The sequence below is a fragment of the Balaenoptera borealis genome, assembly GCF_965194805.1.
Source record: "Balaenoptera borealis genome assembly, chromosome: 18".
NCBI classification, from domain to species: Eukaryota; Metazoa; Chordata; class Mammalia; order Artiodactyla; family Balaenopteridae; genus Balaenoptera; species Balaenoptera borealis.
Window position 1 is genome coordinate 4,448,221 of NC_138877.1, and position 19,038 is coordinate 4,467,258.

At 44.0% G+C, this 19,038-nt stretch overlaps 1 protein-coding gene across 3 annotated transcripts in view; it reads left to right on the forward strand.

Annotated features, from left to right (window-relative positions):
* Positions 1-19,038, forward strand: part of LOC309615431 (phospholipid-transporting ATPase IB) — a 537,980-nt gene that overhangs the window by 87,181 nt on the left and 431,761 nt on the right. For all 3 annotated transcript variants that reach the window (XM_082365034.1, XM_082365032.1, XM_082365033.1), the window contains exon 2: positions 5,884-6,028. In XM_082365034.1, coding sequence (XP_082221160.1) covers positions 5,928-6,028 — 101 coding nt within the window. In that variant the 5' untranslated portion in view covers positions 5,884-5,927. The remainder of the gene's footprint in view (positions 1-5,883; positions 6,029-19,038) is intronic.

The window sequence follows — 19,038 nt, forward strand, 5'->3', positions numbered from 1 at the left end:
GCTCTACAGTAGGACCTTGTTTTTTTACCTATCCAACTTTTAACTGATGTAGCAAAAGCCCAAGCACCTATGTTTCCAGGAATTTTATGTCCTATCTTATTGATAAAGGGGAAATTTAGTCTAATTTCCCCTTGAGGAGGGGGTTGGGATATAGTCAGTTTAACTGTAAAAGAACTTGATTTAAATGAGGGGTCAGTGAAATCTGGCCTGTGGGCCTGGGGGCTGGAATGGGTTTTACATTTAAGACTTTTGTGTTTAAAAAAAAAATGAGACTGAGGCCACATGTGGCCCAAAGCCTAAAATATTTACTACCTGACCCTTCGCAGAAAAAGTTTGCCAACCCTTGATTTCTGTAATTGATTTGTTTTGCGGATGAAAAAATCAAGGCTCAGGTGGCCTGAGCTCATAGGGCAGCTGGTTCCAGTGGAAGGAGAATCGGGTTCAAGTGTCTGCAGATCTGGCTTCTCACCCAGCTTTCCTCGGACCTAATACACTTTTGTGATTGTTAACAGTTTCCCTTTTGACTCCGTCATCCTAGAATTCAGTGATGTCTGCAGTGCGATTCTAATACTAACTACCCAGAATTAGTCAAACTTCACAGGTTTAGGACACAATTCTTTGTAAGTCTGTCCTCATTCAGACCCCAGCTGCAAGGTCTGGGGTCCCCGGACCACCTGCACTTCTTAGCAACTGGCTACAAATTCAGGGTTCCCATTGACCCTGTAGTTTCAGTAATAACTAGAATAACTCAGAACGCTCAGGAAAGAGTGCCAAACTTATGATTATAGTTTTATCAGAAAGGGTACAAATCAGGAGCAGCCCAAAGAGACAGAGCGAGGTTTGGCAGGGTCTCCGTGGGAAGCTTCCTCAGGACATGTCACCTGAGCTTTGGCGTCCATAGTTTTGTTGGGGTTTCATTACATGGGTGTTATTACTTGTCTACATGTTGAACTTTCACCAGAGAGAACTTTCTACCTGAGAAACTTTCCTGCCTAACAGGGCGACCTTTGTTTTCCAGATGTTTCCTCTGCCCTCCCATGAAAGCTCCTCCTTTCTGTGTGTCCTGACCCCTCCCACTCTCTTTAGCTCAGGATGTGTTACAAGCTGCAATTTTCTGGCCACCTTTTTTTTTTAACATCTTTATTGGAGTATAATTGCTTTACAATGGTGTGTTAGTTTCTGCTGTATAACACAGTGAATCAGCTATATGTATACATATTATCCCCATATCTCCGCCCTCTTGCGTCTCCCTCCCACCCTCCCTATCCCACCCCTCTAGGTGGTCACAAAGCACTGAGCTGATCTCCCTGTGCTATGTGGCTGCTTCCCCCTAGCTATCTATTTTACATTTGGTAGTGTGTATATGTCAATGCTACTCTCTCACTTCGTCCCAGCTTACCCTTCCCCTTCCCGTGTCCTCAAGTCCATTCTCTATGTCTGCGTCTTTATTCCTGTCCTGCCCCTAGGTTTTTCAGAACCATTTTTTTTTTTAGATTCCATATATATGGTGTTTGTTAGCATACGGTGTTTGTTTTTCTCTTTCTGACTTACTTCACTCTGTATAACAGACTCTGGGTCCATCCACCTCACTACTACAAATAACTCAATTTCATTTCTTTTTATGGCTGAGTAATATTCCATTGTATATATGTGCCACATCTTCTTTATCCATTCATCTGTCAGTGGACACTTAGGGTCCCGCATTTTTATGGGATTCCTGTATATAGGTCTCCAGTCCCCGTGTCTCCCTCCTGCACCCCCAGTCAGGAGGTCAGGCTGATGTCAACTGGCTCAACCCCCAACTCTGCAGTCGTATGATTTTTCTGGCAGGTCAGCCCCCATTCTAAGACTGTCCAGGGTCCACTATGAGTCACCTCATTGGCATAAACGCAGGTTGCTCAGAAGGGCCCACAGACACTCCTGTTACTTGGAAAATTCCAAGGGGCCAGAGGCCACTCCCCCAGGAAGCCAGGACTAAGACCTGCCAAATTCTTTATTCTGAGACAATGTCCGAGGTCTGACTCTTTCCACAGAGCTGGTTACAGAGGTGCTGCCGAAAGGCTTCTCACTTTAATAGGTTTCTGACTTAGGAAGACTAGAATATTTCTTTCCCAAGAATTTCTTCTGTGAGAGAGTAAAACTCCTTTGCAAGTGAAAGGGCAGAAAAATTTTCCTTCTACCCATCTAGGTTCTTCAGCTGGTCTAATAATCAAGTTGGCATAAGACAGCTTAACAGAAAAACAAATCATCTCCCCGGGTCCCATGTCAAAGTTTCCAGAAGGCAGACCCTTAGTGGCCCAACGTGGACCAAGTAACCATCCCTGGTGGGAAGGATGAAGGGGATTGCAAGGTACAGACCTGCCCGCTGGGCTCCGGGAGGAGAGGGGTCAGGTTACCAGACCAGGGAGCCGTCCTTGGCTCCGGGCTGGGCGGGGTGGGCCTCTTCAGAAGGCACACACTACGTTAGCCCTTTGTGTATCCAGTTGACATGTACTTACAGGCCGCCTCCTGTGTGCTGAGCATTACTCAGGATGATGGGGGTGGAGCCGAGAAATAGACAAAACCCCTGCCCGCGTGGTCTTGGCTGACAGCTTTTCGGTCTGTGTTGCACTGTGCTTATCTGTGTCTATTCTTTCCTTTTACTTCGGCTTCTTTCTCAGTAGATGTTTCCTGACTTGTCTCTGTCTGCTGACACCGGGCTTATGTACGTGGGGGAGTTGTAAACATACACTCTGATTTTGTGCGGTGGTATTTTCAAAGTGCGTTAACTCAGGATTCATCTCATGAGTCTGAATTTGAAACCTTAGTCATAAAGTGCTTTGCTATATATGGTACAGTATTTTCCTTAGGCAAGACATTTTCAACAAATTGTGTTATTTTGAAAATATTAACGTTTTTCTCCAAAGGAGGATTGGGTCAAGATGAGGCCACTGAGGCAGAAGAAAGTTATCTGAGTCTTGGGGGTGGGGTGAGGGAGACTATATTTCTACTTAAAATAAAATTCCAGATTTGGCCCTACTGTCGTATAGAAAGACGAGCTGGCCTGGTGCATGCTACGTACTTGGGACATATTTCACTTAGTACTGTTATCACTAATTGTTTGTGTCAATAATTTTTTTACCCTAATATTTATTATCCAACATTGAAATTCTTGTTTGGGCAAACTTGTTTCCATTCTTATTTCTGTCAGTGATGCTTTTTTTTGGCCCCAGTCTCCTCTTCAAATCCCAATCATCCAATGCTTCTTCTTTTTTCTGCTCCATCTATTTCATCCAAAAGAAGTCGTGCAGAATTTTCTTTTGAGATGTTTCTCATGTCCATCTTTTTTCCCATTTTCCATTTAATTCATGCTTTCATCCTCTTCTAGAGTGTAGAGTTAATTTCCTGCCTTACCTCCAAATTCTCCCCCTTTTCTGCTTTTGCTTGTTAAGTCACTGCCAGGTGCATTTCTCTCCTGCTTAGAAACCTTCTGTGGTTCATCTGACCTTCAGGATGAAGTTCAAGTTTCTTCCCCTAGCATTTAAATCATCCACAGTCTGGCCACAGACTTTTTTTCTGAGCTTCCTTTCTGTCTTCCAATTTGCATCCTCAGTGCTGGTTTTTGTTTTTTCCAATTGGTCCCCAGTGCATTTTGTCTACTGGGTCTTTGTCTAAGTTCTTCTTGTCCTTCCCCACGATGTTCTCCCCTCTCTGACTGTAAACCTGACCCAGACGTTAAGACTCCGAGGTCTGCCCTCACACTCTGTTCTGACCAGCTCCCCACCCTTGGCACAAAGAGGCTGCTGACCTCTGACCCCGTTCGCACCTTCAAGCCCCCTCTTGGTCACTTGGTCGTAGATGCTGGTGCACTGGTAACCGTGGTTGTACTGGTTAACATTTTTGAGAGCGGGAGCCAGCTCTTTTTTGTTTGTGTTCTCGGCTGCCTCTTACAAGGGATTCTCAGTTATGACTGCCCATTTGTGTCCCTCGAGGAGCTTTAAAAAGAAAAGAGTCAGAATTGGTCAAGGTTGGGCCCAGGAACTAGTTAATTTTGAGTGCTTTCTCGGTGATGATGTGCAGCCAGGGTTGAGAGACACTGAGCAAAGACCACCTGGCAGTGAACCGTTTTGCCCACAGTAGGGTCACAGGTCTGAGCCCTCGGTGCAAATCACTGCATCCCTGCCTGGAGGATTCAAGTAGACCTTCTATAAGACTGAAGTAAAACGGACTTATTCAGCCAGTAAATATGAGTGCCCGCCGTGTACCAGGCACTGTTCTGGGCGCTAAGGTCACTGCATTGAACAGAACATGTCTCTGCTGCCCTGGAGCTTTTGCTCTTGGACTTGGGAAGACAGACCATAAATAAATAGTGTCAGGTAATGATGATAAGGCTGTGGAGGAGGACAAAGTGGGACGTCGGCCTTAAATCAGCAAATGCTTTAAAACCAGCCTACTCTGGCGGCTCCCGGGCCAGCCAGTCTCGGAGGACCTGCTGCCCTCTGCTGCCCCTGTGGGTAAGTGGAGGCAGAGGAGAGGGACCCCAGAGAGCGGGGGCTGGAGGGCAGGGTCTGAGGCTCGGGTCCTGTACTGAGACCACAGCAGCTCTCAATACCCAGTTTTACATTTGGGTGTCCTCTTCTTAGGATGAGGATTATAATAGGATTCTAACCACTTTAAAAAAGATGACATACTTCCACAGCCAAAGCTGTCTCTTTCAAAATGTTTCTTAACATGCTTTGTAGCTATGAAGTGGCTGTTTACTGAAGTGAGATGCCCGTTTCCGAAGTTACGTGCAACACCTGTTTCTTTTATAGGTGGAAAGTGCGGCAGGTATTAGGGCAGATGCAATTTAAGGAAAAGCAGAGAAGACTCTGTCATCTGTAGGGCACTTATTTTTCTGTGGACCTTGACGTCAGGACCCCGCCCCCCCCCAGGTCAAATCGCGAGGTGGGTGGCCCCGTCCAGCGAGGGACCCTGTCTTGTATTTGGAGGTGTGGTGTGTGTGTGTGTATGTGGAGGGTTGCACACCTGGGCAGACATATTGGGTGTGTCATCGTTGTCCTTGCCGACCCCTCCTCAAGGGAAGGTTATGGGGAGCTTTAGCCCAAGAGAGGCTCGGCTCTAGGACTGAAATCGCATCTTAAGGAGATAGACCGGCTTGGGTCTTAACCACAGAAGCCCTGGATGAAGGCTCAGGTCGCGCCCGCGAGCGGGGATGGGCGGGATTCTGCTCTCAGGTCGCCAGGCGCGTCGGGGGAGAAAAGCTGCTGGTTTGTTCCAGAAACCAGGGGACCAGCCCTCTGCACGGAGGGTCTGGAATTTCATTCTGGGGCACAGAGGTGTCTTCCACCATCGTCTCTGGCGGCCGAATGCAGGGCACACCCCCTTGCTGTGTCCCTCCGTTCCCGTTCCTCAGCGCAAAGAAGCAGGGAAAGCCTAGCTCCGGAATTCAGTCCCTGCGCCTGGAGGGGGAGCTCGGCCCGGGGAGGGGAGCTCGGCCCGGGGAGGGGAGGCTCTGGCCTCTGCTCCCCGCGTCCGCTCGGCCCACGTGGCCCTACCTGCAGGGGGGCGCCCCTCGCCACCCCCGCGGGGCCTGCGCTCCCCGCGCCCAGGCCCGGCTGGCCGGGGAGGGGGGAGGGGAGGGAGGGGGAGGGGCGAGGTTCCCACCCCCGGGACAGGCTCCTCCGCGCTGGGGACCAGCAGGGGCGGGGCGGGGCGGGGCGGGGCGGAGCCGACAAGCTGCGCGCGTCTCCAGCGGCCGCCGAGGTGCAGCTGCGGCGCGTCGCCCGGAGCATCCTTTCCAGCTGGTCCCCGCCCGCCCGCCCGCCCGCCCGCCCGTGCAGCTGCCTGTGCCGGGCGTGACTTCTTTGTGTTCTGCTTTCTGACCGCGCCTCTCCTCCGCAGGACCTGTTCGTTCTTCTTCGGGCTACAAGAAGGCAGATGATGAGATGTCCCGGGCCACGTCTGTTGGGGACCTGCTGGACGCACCAGCCCGCACCATTTACCTCAACCAACCGCATCTCAACAAATTCCGTGACAACCAGATCAGGTAGGAGGCGGCAGCCGAGAGTCGCAGGAAGCGGTTAATTCAGAGCTGGGATGGGGCTCGGCTTCCTCTCCTGGGCTTTTCCACGCACCTGGCCAGCCCCCCGCCCCTCGCCCCTCTCTGCTGTCGCCAGCCCCCTCCCCTCCCCCCTCAAGCCTGGCAGTCTACACCCGCGTTTTCAATCGGGTCGTGGGAATATAGCTCGTACCTTTCTCTCCTTTGCGTTGGTTCTGTGCTCAGGCTGGCTGTGAGCCCGGAGGACCTTTTCAGGCTTCCGTCCCTGGCAAAAATGAGGTTTCTCGTCTCTGCATCCCTGAGTGCCCTTCCAAGAATTCCCCAGTCCTGTTTTAAGCTAATTGATAGCTCTCCTTAACGAGTTACCGACTGTAATGTGGAGAAGCGCTTTATAATGGAATCCCTCCGGTCACAAGAACTCGCATTCAGCTCTCAATGCCCAGGACATTTGTTAAGAGGGCTTTATTTGCTGGGAAACTTTGCCCAGAGTTAGCGGGAAGATGGATGGATGCTAACATTTAAATGTCTGCATTTTGCCGGCCACTCTCTTGGATGCTTTAGCTACACTGGCTTTATAAAACCTCAGAACCTCTTGAAGAAGGCAGTCTTACCTTCAGACGAGGAGACTGACAGAGAAGCATGTTGAATATGGCCATTTAGCTACTAAATGGCATAGCTGGAAATAGAACCTAGCCTGCCTGACTACTAAGCCCAAAGTCTTTCTGCTGTGCAAAGCTAGATCTTTTAGGCATGTGAGTTAGCATGTTTGCAAATTTCACTAAACTTTCAGGCTTAGACAACTTTATCTCTGGGAGTGACTTCAGAGGATGTAGTTCTGTGAGTGGCTCAGAACACCATGCTCAGGTGTAGAGAAGGTAAGTGATTGGTCAGGTTACATACAGATTATTGACAAACCTGAATTCCAGGCCAGGGCTCCTTTGCGAAAGCGCCGACTAAAGCTTTGTTATGTGTTAAGTGTTCCTCTGCAATCTTAGCACTTGAGCTTAGCCTGACATCTTTATTCAGCAAGGCCTGGCTGTTGGACATTATTGTAGCTTGATAGGATTTGGGATAAAATAATAGTGCATATACTATGCAGAAGTGACACTTTCATTTATTAAAAGAGCGTTAGATTATCCTGGCTCTATTTCGGGTTTTAAGAATGACCATTGGGGCCTATTTAATACTTAAGTGTGTAGCTTGGAAGAATAGCTGAGGTCGAATTCAAGGATGAGTGGGCTTGGTTTAAGATACAGAGCCTCAAGCATGAGTTCCCGCTTCACCCACTAGGATAACTCTAATCAAAAAGACAGTAGCAGGTGTTGGCGAGGATGTGGAGAAATGGGAACCATCCTACATTGCTGATGGGCATGAAAAATGGTGTAGCTGCTTTGGAAAACAGTTGGGCAGTTTCTTAAAAGGTTAAATGTAAAGTTACATATGATCCAACAATTCGAGGTGTATATACCCAAGAGAAATGAAGACGTATGTCCGCACAAGAACTGGTATAAAAGTCCCTAGCAGTATTATGATAGTAGGAAAAAGTGGAAACAGTCCAAATGTCTGTCGACTGACAAATGAGTAAATAAACTGGTACATCCATACAGTGGAATATCATTTGGCCACAAAAAAGAATGCAATTCTACAACATGAATTAACTTTGAGCACATTATGCTAGGAGAAGCCAGTAATAGGCCTCCTGTATGATTGTATTTATATGAAATACCCAGAAGAGGCAAATCCATGGAGACATAAGATTGGTGGCTTCTAGGGCTGAGGAGTAGGTTGGGAAAAGAGGAATGACTGTAATGTACACGGGGTTTCATTGGGGTGATGGATACACAACTCTGTGAAATATACTTAAACCATCTGCAATCCGGCACTGACATTATAGTTCCAGTTCCTTAGACTTTCTCATGTCTGACCTTAAGATATTTTCAAGTAGTATTTTTGCTTAGTTCCTATTAATTTCGGTATCCATTTGTGCATGCTTAAAGCTGGGAGAATGAAATAGGGGTCTTTGTTTTTTGTCTGAATTCTCTAGTTCCCATGGAAGGTGAAGATTTTTAAAAGCCTTGGCAGTGGGGCCTCACAACCTATTCTGTAATTAAGACTCACATTGACTTTAAATTTTTTTTAATTAATTAATTTTTTATTGGAGTGTAGTTTATGTACAATGTGTGTTAGTTTCCGGTGTACAGCAAAGTGATTCAGTTATACACACATATATACATAAATCCTTTTTCAGACTCTTTTCCATTATAGGTTATTACAAGATATTGAATATAGTTCCCTGTGCTGTACAGTAGGTCCTTGTTGGATCTGTTTTATATATAGTAGTGTATAAAACACTACTAATTTATCCTTCCTCCCACCCCTCCCTTTTGGTAACCATAAGTTTGTTCTCTATGTCTGAAGACTCACATTGACTTTTGAAACTGATTTTTATTATTAATCAAAGGGATTTCCAGCGGCTGCCTGTTACAGTTTCATTTGTACTTTTTTGAGGGTGGGGGAGGGCCAAGTGGGAGTATACCGTGGATTGGCTAGGAATAAAGTAGGTAGACACAAACCATTCCATTTAAAGCCTTGTATGTGAGTGTATAATTGAATTAGTTAAATATGTTAAATCTTACAATTCATACAGTTTCTGAGTTCATGGCTTATACTGTGAGCATAGGTTTCAGAATATACTGAATAGGCTCTAAGAAATTAAAGTATGGTTCCTGCTGTTCTAGAAAATGGTCTTCCAATATTCACTTTACCTCCACTGTATATTTAATTAGGAATTACTAATGGTAATGTGACTCGTAGTTCATTAAAGAATTGATTTTAAAGCTTCTTGGCTTATAGTTTAAGGATTTTACAAAATGTTGGACAGTATTGTTTCAGCACTTGAATATCGCTGAAATCATTTTATAAAATATTGACTTTTTAAAAAAATAAGGCTTTTTGTCTTGGTCATGACTGTTTGTTGAAAGTTGATAAAGCTGCTCAAAGGAATATTTTCATCAAAGGGAGTTGATAAAGGATTTATTTTTCTTAATATAGTTTTTCTTGTGAAAACATGAATGGTTTTTCCTGGAAGCTGGGGCATGGAGTGTTGATCCCAGGTAGCTTGCGTCTAAACTGAGGCTTTTGAAAAGAAGGGACCGCATGGGACACATGGGGCTCATGCTGATCTGTGGAGTGGGGGGTGTCTGGTGTATCTGACGCCCTGCACCTCCGTAGGCTGGCCCTCCCTGGAACCGAGCTCTCGCACTTACCTTCCCCACCCAAGGCCCTCTCTGGCTTGGAAGCTCATGATGGTGGCAGTTGCTCTGTGACTGCCTTCATGGGCAACTGGTGTTTTGACTTCACGGAAGGGATTGGAGTTTGCCAAGGTGGGATGTGGTGGCTGGGTGTTTGGGGAGGTTGGTGAGGGGCAGCGTGGTACAATTCAGGGCAGCGATGGATGGTCCGGGGTTAACGTTTGGACTGGTGTGTCCATCCAAGAAGGAGGCTCCACCAGGCGAGTGGGAGTGAGAAGGTCACTGCCGGGGTTGACTGTGGCTTTGGCAGCCCCAGGGGAATGCCAGACATGGTGACTCAAATTCCAAGCAATTCCTTGAAATTCTGCGAGGGTTTGTGCCATGTCAATGGATGTCTCTCTAAACCTTGTTCTTGACACTGCAGATAACACCGGCGTTTGATCTGAAGCTGTGGTATGTTGAAGTTTTCCATTATGGAAGCCAATGAATTTGGATTATCATAATCATAGAGAAATAGAACATGGTCTTTTTCTCCTAGGCATTGATCTTCTAGGACCTTAACTGTGAAGACAGTAACTGTCTTCAATCATCCAGCAATGAGTAGATTTTACAGTGTAATTATTACATCTACACATGAAAGATTGTATATATGTCTACTTGACAAGATTCCTTTTTTCTCAAGTGTACAGTCACATCTCCTTTAAAATTTAACAGCTTTATTGAGAAATAATTCACATACCATATAATTCACCCATCTAAAGGATACAGTTCAGCGGCTTTTAGTATATTCAAGGTTGTTCTAAAGTTGTGGTGATGGTTGTACGTTTTATCACTTCCAGGAGAAACTCTGTACCCCTTAGCTGACATCTCCCCATCTCCTCCTCCCTGGCCTGAAGCAACCACTAATCTACTTTCTATCTCTGTAGATTTTCCTGTTCTGGACATATGAATGATACCATTTCCCTTTAAGCATTTTAAGTTAAATATTAAAAGCTTATAGAAAGCTTGCTTATTTAGTGGAACCTGGTGGCGAATAATTAATTTTGTATATCTAAATTTTAAAAATGTTTCAAGTTATACAATTTTTCTTCCGGAAAATACCTTGAAATAATTTCCTGATCAAAGGAATGGGCAATATTTATGTCATCAAGATCAGGCAAGTGCAGTCTTTTTATGTGACTGTCGAGCATGCCATTTAAAACAGTGAGTTTCAAGGCTGTCAAACGGTTTTCTCCAGTATTTGAAATGAGGCCTTCAAAGCAAGTTAGGAATGTTTACAGACACTCAGCTTTGAATGAGTCATTCATTTCAGGTGGGAGTTTAAGCTGGCGAAAATCTTCATTAAAGCAATAACTTGAGCTTTGTCAAGCTATTGCATTGCTTAAAGTTGGTTTGCCTTAAGAGAAAATTGCTTCATATGAATATTTTGCTGATTTTGTCAGGATAAGTTTGGAATAGAATTTCGCCTTTATAGAAAGGAGAATTGAGCACTGGGTGGTAGGTTTAATAGCATCACGGTTTCATAATATTAGGCTGGGATCCTGATGCCTAAGAGGATATTTTTCTTTTAAGGAGTGAAGAGAACAAAATCATCTTCAAAAGCAGTTTGTACCCGAATAGCGGTGGTGAATGTTGTATATGGTACCAGATCTAAGATCATGGAGGGGGCTGCGAGGATGAGTGATTCTGTCTAAACGGCTAAAGCTGCAGAATTTAGGTAGGATCTGGTCATCACACTTAAGGTGCTTATAGTTTAACAGAGAAACCATACCAAGATACTGGTAACAATCGTAACGTCCTTTTGATTCACGTACAGATCGTTGTATTAAAAACCAAGGTTTATAGATCTCCTGTGAGACAGTCATCCTTGTCAAGTTTGGCAAAGGTAAAGGTATATAAAATCCTTATCAAGAATAGTTGATTATGTTGAAAGCATTCCATTTACCTACTTTAAAACGGCCTCAAGATTTTCTTCCATTTATGCTGTTTTTTATTGATCTGTTTATATTTTGAATAAAACTTGTATGTTCTTAAGGCATACAACATGATGGTTTGATACACATAGCAAAATACTACAGTCAAGCTAATTAACATATAATCTCTTCACATAGTTAGCATTAGCTGTTTTTAATTTCTAGGCATATACTTGGTTAATCTCCAAACCAAGCACTCCTATCCTATATTTTCTGAACATGAATGTCACAGCACATCAAGAATCCTTACTTTTATACATGCCAGTAGCAAGTAAGGCCATAGAAGATGCTTGTAATTAGAACGCTTATCAGGTTTGCACCGCTGGAGGCACCTTTTGAGGCATTCTGCAGATAAAAGCCTTCAAATCGGGGGCCTTTGGCACTGTTTATTTCAGGTAGCTATGAAACGCTTGAGCTTTCTTGAAATGTAGTATTTTTAGAAACAAAAGCATGTCAGCCTTGAGCCAGTTTTGTATTTGATGTTTCTAAGGAAACAGCAAATGTCTAGGAGAACCGACTTGGACGGGTGATTGCTTTATCAAGTTGACCCTTGTATGTGTAGATCTGGTGCAGATTTTGAATTTGACTAAAGAAATGTCTGTGCCGTTCCCATTTATAAAAACAGGCAAAGGTGTTAGGTTTGAGTTCTAGCCAGTCACTTATTTTCCCCTCCCTTAGTCCCAGATTCTGTTTAACTCTTACTGTCTGTCTTCTGTGAACTTGAGCGCTTCTGACTCTTACTGATAAAAAGAATTAAGCATCAGGATTTGTGAAAAACACAAGTTAAAATTAACCAGAATTGGAGACGACTAGGGCGATGTGACAGCTACACGCAGTATCAGTTCTAAATCAGATCTTGGAACAGAAAAGGTACATTGGAGGAAACACTGAACTTATTTTTTAAATTGAAGTATAGTTGATTTACAATGTTGTGTTAATTTCTGCTGTCCAGCAAAGTGATTCAGTTATACACATATATACATTCTTTTTCATATTCTTTTCCATGATGGTTATTGAATATAATTCCCTGTGCTATACATACAGTAGGACCTTGTTGTTTATCCATTCTCTACATAATAGTTTGCATCTGCTGATCCCAAACTCCCAATCCATCCCTCCGCCACCCCCCTCCCCCTTGGCAACCACAAGTCTGTTCTATATGTCTGTGAGTCTGCTTCTGTTTCGTAGATAAGTTCGTTTGTGTCGTATTTTAGATTCCACATATAAGTGATATCATATGATATTTGTCTTTCTCTTTCTGACTGACTTCACTTAGTATGATAGTGTCTGCTTGCAACTGTGTTGCTGCAAATGGCATGATTTTGTTCTTTTTCACGGCTGAGTAGTATTCCACTGTATATATGTAACACTGGTGAACTTTGAACTCTGTAGTTGGGGTAGTATTGTGCCAATGTCATTAAATTAGTTTTGATCATGATTCTAAGGTGATAGGAGATACTGACTTTGTGGGGGGCCTGGGTGAAGGTTTATGGCAACTCTGTACTATGTTTGCGACTCTTCTGTGAGCATCAACTTATCTCAAAGTAAAAATACACTAAAAACCAGAAGTATCTGGGAGAGTAGGAGCTAAATGCTCAACTCTTGTCTTTCTGTTGGATGCTTTGGGCAATGTTGGGTCCTTACTGGGGACAGATGTGTGTTTGAAGGGGGGATGGTCAGGGGAGCCTGGACCAGTATCTTCACATATCCACGGTGCCGATCAGATGGGCAGACAGCTTCCCCTTAGCTGGCAACTCTAGGGTCTGTTTGCAAACGTCCGATCTAGTTGTGTCAAAGTTGAAAAAGTAGAACCGTGGGCTGCAGAAAATTCTGCCATCAGAGTTCAGTCATGTGAGCTTTTGTGTAGTGATCTAGAAAGTAGCATCTAAGTGTTCATTCTGCTACTTCTGGCTGAGTCACTCAACAGACAGCAGAAGCTTACTCAGAAATGCTAATCAGCAACCCTTTCAAGAGGGACAATGCTTAGAGAGAACAAAAGGGGAGGTCTGACCATTGTTGGGAGGGAGGGAGGTTTTACAAAGAAATTTCCTGAAATCCATGAGGTTGGCTTTGATCATCTAAATGCTGATCTGCCCTTTTCTCCTAAATGAACGCCAGCTCTTCACAACTCAAACTGTAGGCTTTTAGATACCCTTACCTATTTTTTTAATTAGATGTAGTTAGGAAAGGATTTGGGGTTGAGTTTGGGATGTTGTGATTGGTCCTTCAGAGGGATTATTCTCTGTATCTTCAGTATTTGTCCTCCATGGGCTCCTGGAGAGGTTTGGCTGGCTGGGGCTTTCAGACCTGCCTGAGACAAGCTGACAGCTGGGGAGAGGACCTCGCTCTGTCACATAAGCTCTACAGCCACGTCAGTGGTCTCCAGACTTTTTTGATCACATGTCCCATCAGTAAAACTTTTTACCGTGAACCTGGAATATATATCTATTTAACTATCATTATCTGAAGACCCAATACGTATTTACCAAGATTCTCAGTTAAGAATTATGGATGTCAATCTACATTGTTGGTAACTTTCTTGATTTCTGCATATTTTCGGCTGATTTTTCAGATTTAATTAAATTATCCTAACATTTAACCCGGAAAAATGATTTTGAAGAGCTTTTATTTCCTAAAGGTGCCAATCGTACTGTTTATTTGCTTGTCATTAGTTTATTATTTTCAATCTGTGTTTTCCTTCACTGCATGATTCTTTTTTTTTGGCTGCTGCGTTAGGTCTTCTTTGCTGCGAGCAGGCTTTCTCTAGTTGCAGTGAGCAGGGGCTACTCTTCGTTGTGGTGCGCGGGCTTCTCATTGCGGTGGCTTCTCTTGTTGCGGAGCATGGGCTCTAGGCATGCGGGCTTCAGTAGTTGTGGCTCATGGGCTCAGTAGTTGTGGCACGTGGGCTCTAGAGCACAGGCTCAGTAGTTGTGGCGCATGGGCTTAGTTGCTCCGCGGCATGTGGGATCTTCCCGGACCAGGGCTCGAACTCATGTCCCCTGCATTGGCAGGCGGATTCATATCCGCTGTGCCACCAGGGCAGCCCATTGCATGATTCTGAAGCCACTTGTTCTTTTTGGAAGAGTTAGTCTAGTTGATAAGTTAATGACAAGTGCACCTAGCTGGACGCAGACACTGAAACATGCAGTAATAAGCCGAGAGAATGGCCAGGGGAGGGCACCTCTGTTGCTCCCTTAGTCACTTAAGCTGCCAGACAAAATACCATAGACTGGGGGTTTAAACAACAGAGATGCATTTTCTCACAGTCTAGAGGCTGGAAGTCCAAGATGAGGGTGCCAGCATGGTCATGTTCTGGTGAGGACCCTCTTCCTGGCTTGCAGACTGCCACCTTCTCACATGGTGAGGAGAGACACAGAGAGAGAGAGACCAAGCTGTGTGGTATCCCTTCCTGTGAGGGCACTAATGCCATCATGGGCGCCCCACCCTCATGACCCCATCTCAGCTTAATCACCTCCCAAAGGCCCCATCTCCAATACCGTCACAGGGGATGGGGGTGGGGTTAGGACTTCGACATAGGGATTTTCAGGGGACACAGTTCAGTCCACAGCATCCCCCGACCCCCACTGTTAGGGAGCTTCTCCTTCAGCTGTGTTACAGAGGGTCTTGGGGCATTCAGTAAAGCTAACTTTTTGGAGGTGCATGTACATATAAGCTCTGAAACCTTTCTCCTACACCCCAGGGTGGAAGCACCTGCTCTAGATTCTTTTCCTTGGAGAAAACCTGTCTGGTCCGACCCAGTCTGACCTTGACCTTAGGCCTCAGCAGCACTGAGACCCATGACAGTAAGGAGGCTGGAGCACCGTTTCCAAGCCTGCGCTGGTCTGTGCTAGGGAAGCACGTCAGCCCCCGACTGTCGAGAGTGATGCTCCGGGGCTGGGCGTGGGTCATGGCTCTGCAAGGCAGGCCAGCGGCAGAGTGGGTGAAGCTGACGGTAGGTGACCAGTGAGCTGGGTTGGAGGTGAGTAGTGGCTCACGTCGGGAGGGCATCCAGGCATGGGGGAGGCACGTGCGAAGGGCAGAAGGTCTACCAGCCGTGTGTGTGCCTTTCCAGAAACGATGCGGATGATGCCTGAGGTGCCGAGAAAAGCCAGGCTCCTGGAGGTGAGTTAGCTGCAGAGAGGAAGGGTTTTAAAGGGGCAGGTGACAGCGTTACTTTGTTTCCGGGACCCTTCTGGCTGATGCAGTTATATAAAGGAATATTCCTTAAATTATCCAATCAAAAAATGACTCCTTTATTTCTGCTCCTGTAAACAGTGGAGGTTTCAGAAGTATTGTCTAGCATATGAAATGTGTTACCAAGCTCTGACAATTTAAAAATAGAGCTCTTTATTTGAAAACACTAAGGCTATTGGCTGAGTAGTGTCATACTTACTTCCCCAGTACTTCATCTCTTTTAAAACTGCCTCCTGTTAATGTTTCATGTTACCTTTACAAATCATTAATCATTCTAGGGTTGATAGATCAGAATAAATTGAATTACCTCGTAAATGACTGTGGCAAAATGGCAAACAGAAACATTGACTTCTCTCACTGTTACTGTTTTGCTGGTCAGCTGCCACTAGGATTTCAGTAAAGTTTTGTTCACTATGTTTCCTTAGATGTTGCAGGAGAAATAATTTTAAGGACAGGAGAGAGTGTGTGTGCACGTATATACATAGTTATTCTCTGTATGGAGGTCTTGACATGGGTCCACCATGTTTATAAGCCCAGTATTGTCAATATTATGATATTATGAAGTTGGGAAACTCCAAGGCCAAAGAAAACATCATGGGAGATTCCTTCTGATGTCTTTACCAATCTCCTTCCTCCAGTCTGTGTAAATGCATGCGCACGCGTGCACACACACACGTACACACATACATACACACACACACACAAACATGCACGCACGAAATGCTCACTTAATGCTTATAATTCATTTGCCTACAAAGGAACATCTGTCTCCACTGAGGGTTGGAGGAGTTATCTGTGATATTTTTGCCCTTAAAACTGTACCTGAAAACTCCAAAACTACATGCTCATATTAAACTCTGAGGGCATGTTGAGAATGCTTCATGTTGTTCATCAATTACTGACCATTTTTTCGTGTTTCTAATTCCAGTTTCTGAGGACCATGTATTTTGAGATTTGCGGTCCATTTGATCGTAACTTCCTTTGGATGGTTCATGGGCACAATACAGGGCTGCAAAAATTTTTTTCACATGTCACACGCTTACCTAGACAAGAAGCTATTTTTAATACAGTGCTGGTGTTTGCTATGGACTAAAATAAGTGTTTTATAGAAACCAACGCATGATGTTTAAGGATTTGGGAATAGTGGATTGCTTTATAAGAAAGTTAGCTCAGTTAGGTTTTAAATCATAATACTTTCTATATAAGTAGTTCACAGATATTAATGTTCTTCACAGCCAGATATGTTTTCTCACCTAGCAGCTGAAGATAAATCAGTTATGCATCGCATGTTCTTTTGAACTGTTGGGCTAAGGGACCTCATGAATTTTGATATTTTGAGATACTACAGTTAGAAAAAATGAATATAGTAAGAATGTCTAGGCTTTTTGAGAAACTCATATGCTGTTTACTTTTTGAAATACATCGGGTATTTAAAAAGTTAGAACGGCCTAGAAATGGGTCCACATATGTCCGTGGAATAATAATGTTTATAACGTAATGAATAGAGCAGTAGTTGAGTGATAGAGCTTTGTTGTAACGTCTGAGATGTGTTCTCTGCTTAGTAAGACTTTGAAGATAGTTGCTGACTGTGAGGGGGCAGGGGATCGGGGAGAGATGGATTGGGAGTTTGGGGTTAGCAGATGCAAACTATTATATATAGAATGGATAAACAACAAGGTCCTACTGTACAGCACGGAGAACTGTATTCAATATCCTATGACAAACCATAATAGAAAAGAATATGAAAAAGAATATAGCAACATATATGTATAACTGAATCACTTTGCTGTTCAGCAGAAATTAACATTGTAAATCAAGTATACTTCAGTAAAATTAAAAAAAAAAAAAAGTGAATTGTCTCTAAAACCTTTCTGCCAGGTTGATGTAGCCCATAAATGATCAAGTGCATTTTTGTGGAATCTTTGCAAAACAGCATCAGTGCCGATGGTCACTTCACGCTTGCACTTCACAGGCTATATCGTGCTCCCCATTTCCTGTCGCGTGGTTGGGGAGACCAGGATATATAGATCATTTTTTTAAAAAATCTTACATTGCATAAGAAAAATCTGTTTTTTTGGTCTGGGGTGGGGCTCTGATTTCTGTTGGAAACTATCACGTGGTGATTTTGTTGAAGGTGGTCCTTATTGTCACCCGTCCTGCAGTGTGTATGTCATGGGATTATTGTGAGGATTAATTAATTAATATGCATAATTAGTGAATTAATATGCAGAAAACACTGTAAACAGTGCCTGGCTGAGTGCCTTATGAATTTTGATGTTCCCGTCATTTGCATTTTAGATAGTATGTTTGGCAGTAACTTTCCACTAAACTTTGTATGTAATCACTTGAGTTAAAAAAAAACAACCAAAAAAAACCCAGGTTTGGTGTTGTGTTAGTAGAGATTAAAAAATAATGTGCACATTGAGTAGGCTGAGTGGATGTAAGGAACAAACACAAACATTATCATTTTGCTAAAACCTGATTTTTAAGATTTAATTTTAGTGTTTGCCTGAGGTTATCACAGAGAATTTTAAATTACTAAGTACTTATTGGAAAAATAGTAACAGAAAAAACTAGCAGTGTAAACTTTTTTGTTTTTTTTGTTTTTGAATAGCCAGAGGAGGGAAGGCAATCAAAGTGAAGTAAAATGGGTGAAGCAAATCTGGTCTATAGGTCTTGGCTCTCCTGATTTCTGGCTGAATGACCTGTGCCAGTAATTTCCCTGAGGCTGCATTTCCTCATTTGTCAGATGGGAAGCACATTTTCTTGAAGGTTTCTTGTGATGTTAAATGAGGCTCCAAATGTGAAAATGTCCAGAACGTGATGCACCATGGATATTGCCTCTCCGGTCCTTCATAATATGTCATGTAGGCCTATCGCTTTTTTCTTTCCCTTTTTTCTTTTTAATTGTGCTAAATACACGTGACATAAAATTTACCATCCTCATTATTTTAAGTATACGGTTCAGTAGGGTCAAGTACGCTCACGTCATGGTGCAAACAATCTCCAGGACTCTTCATCTTCCCAAACTAAGACTTTCTATCCCTCTAACCTACCCACCCACCCTCCCCCTGACCCCCACTGTTCTATTTCCTGTCTCTCTGAATCTGTCTACTCCAGACGCCTCATGTAATCTTCTTGCTGCCCTTTGAAATAGTAATTCTCCACCGTTGTAGGGAGTTTCAGGACTCTATCAAGCTGTCATTGTTTTTATGGTGTCTCCATCCTTTGATTCTTCTGTGCTTGATCTTACGTCTTGCTGTGTACCATGGTACAAAAAAGCACCATTTTTCAAAATAGGTATAAAAGTTTAAAGGAAACTCAAATGATTTTTTTTCTTCCCTATTTCTCCCGTCGACTTTACCCATTTTCCCCTGATGGTCCTGGGAAAGTTGGGATATTCCTGGACCAGGATGGAGAGTTGAAGGCTGGGGAAGAGGCTTGGAGGGATTGGGCATGGGCTTTAAGCAGACCTGCCTTGTCAAGCAGGTGGTTTCTCCTGCCCTGGTTCAGGCTCTCTTTCTCCACTTGTTACGGTGACCCCTACCCCTCAACCATTTCCCTTCCAGGGGGTTATTGT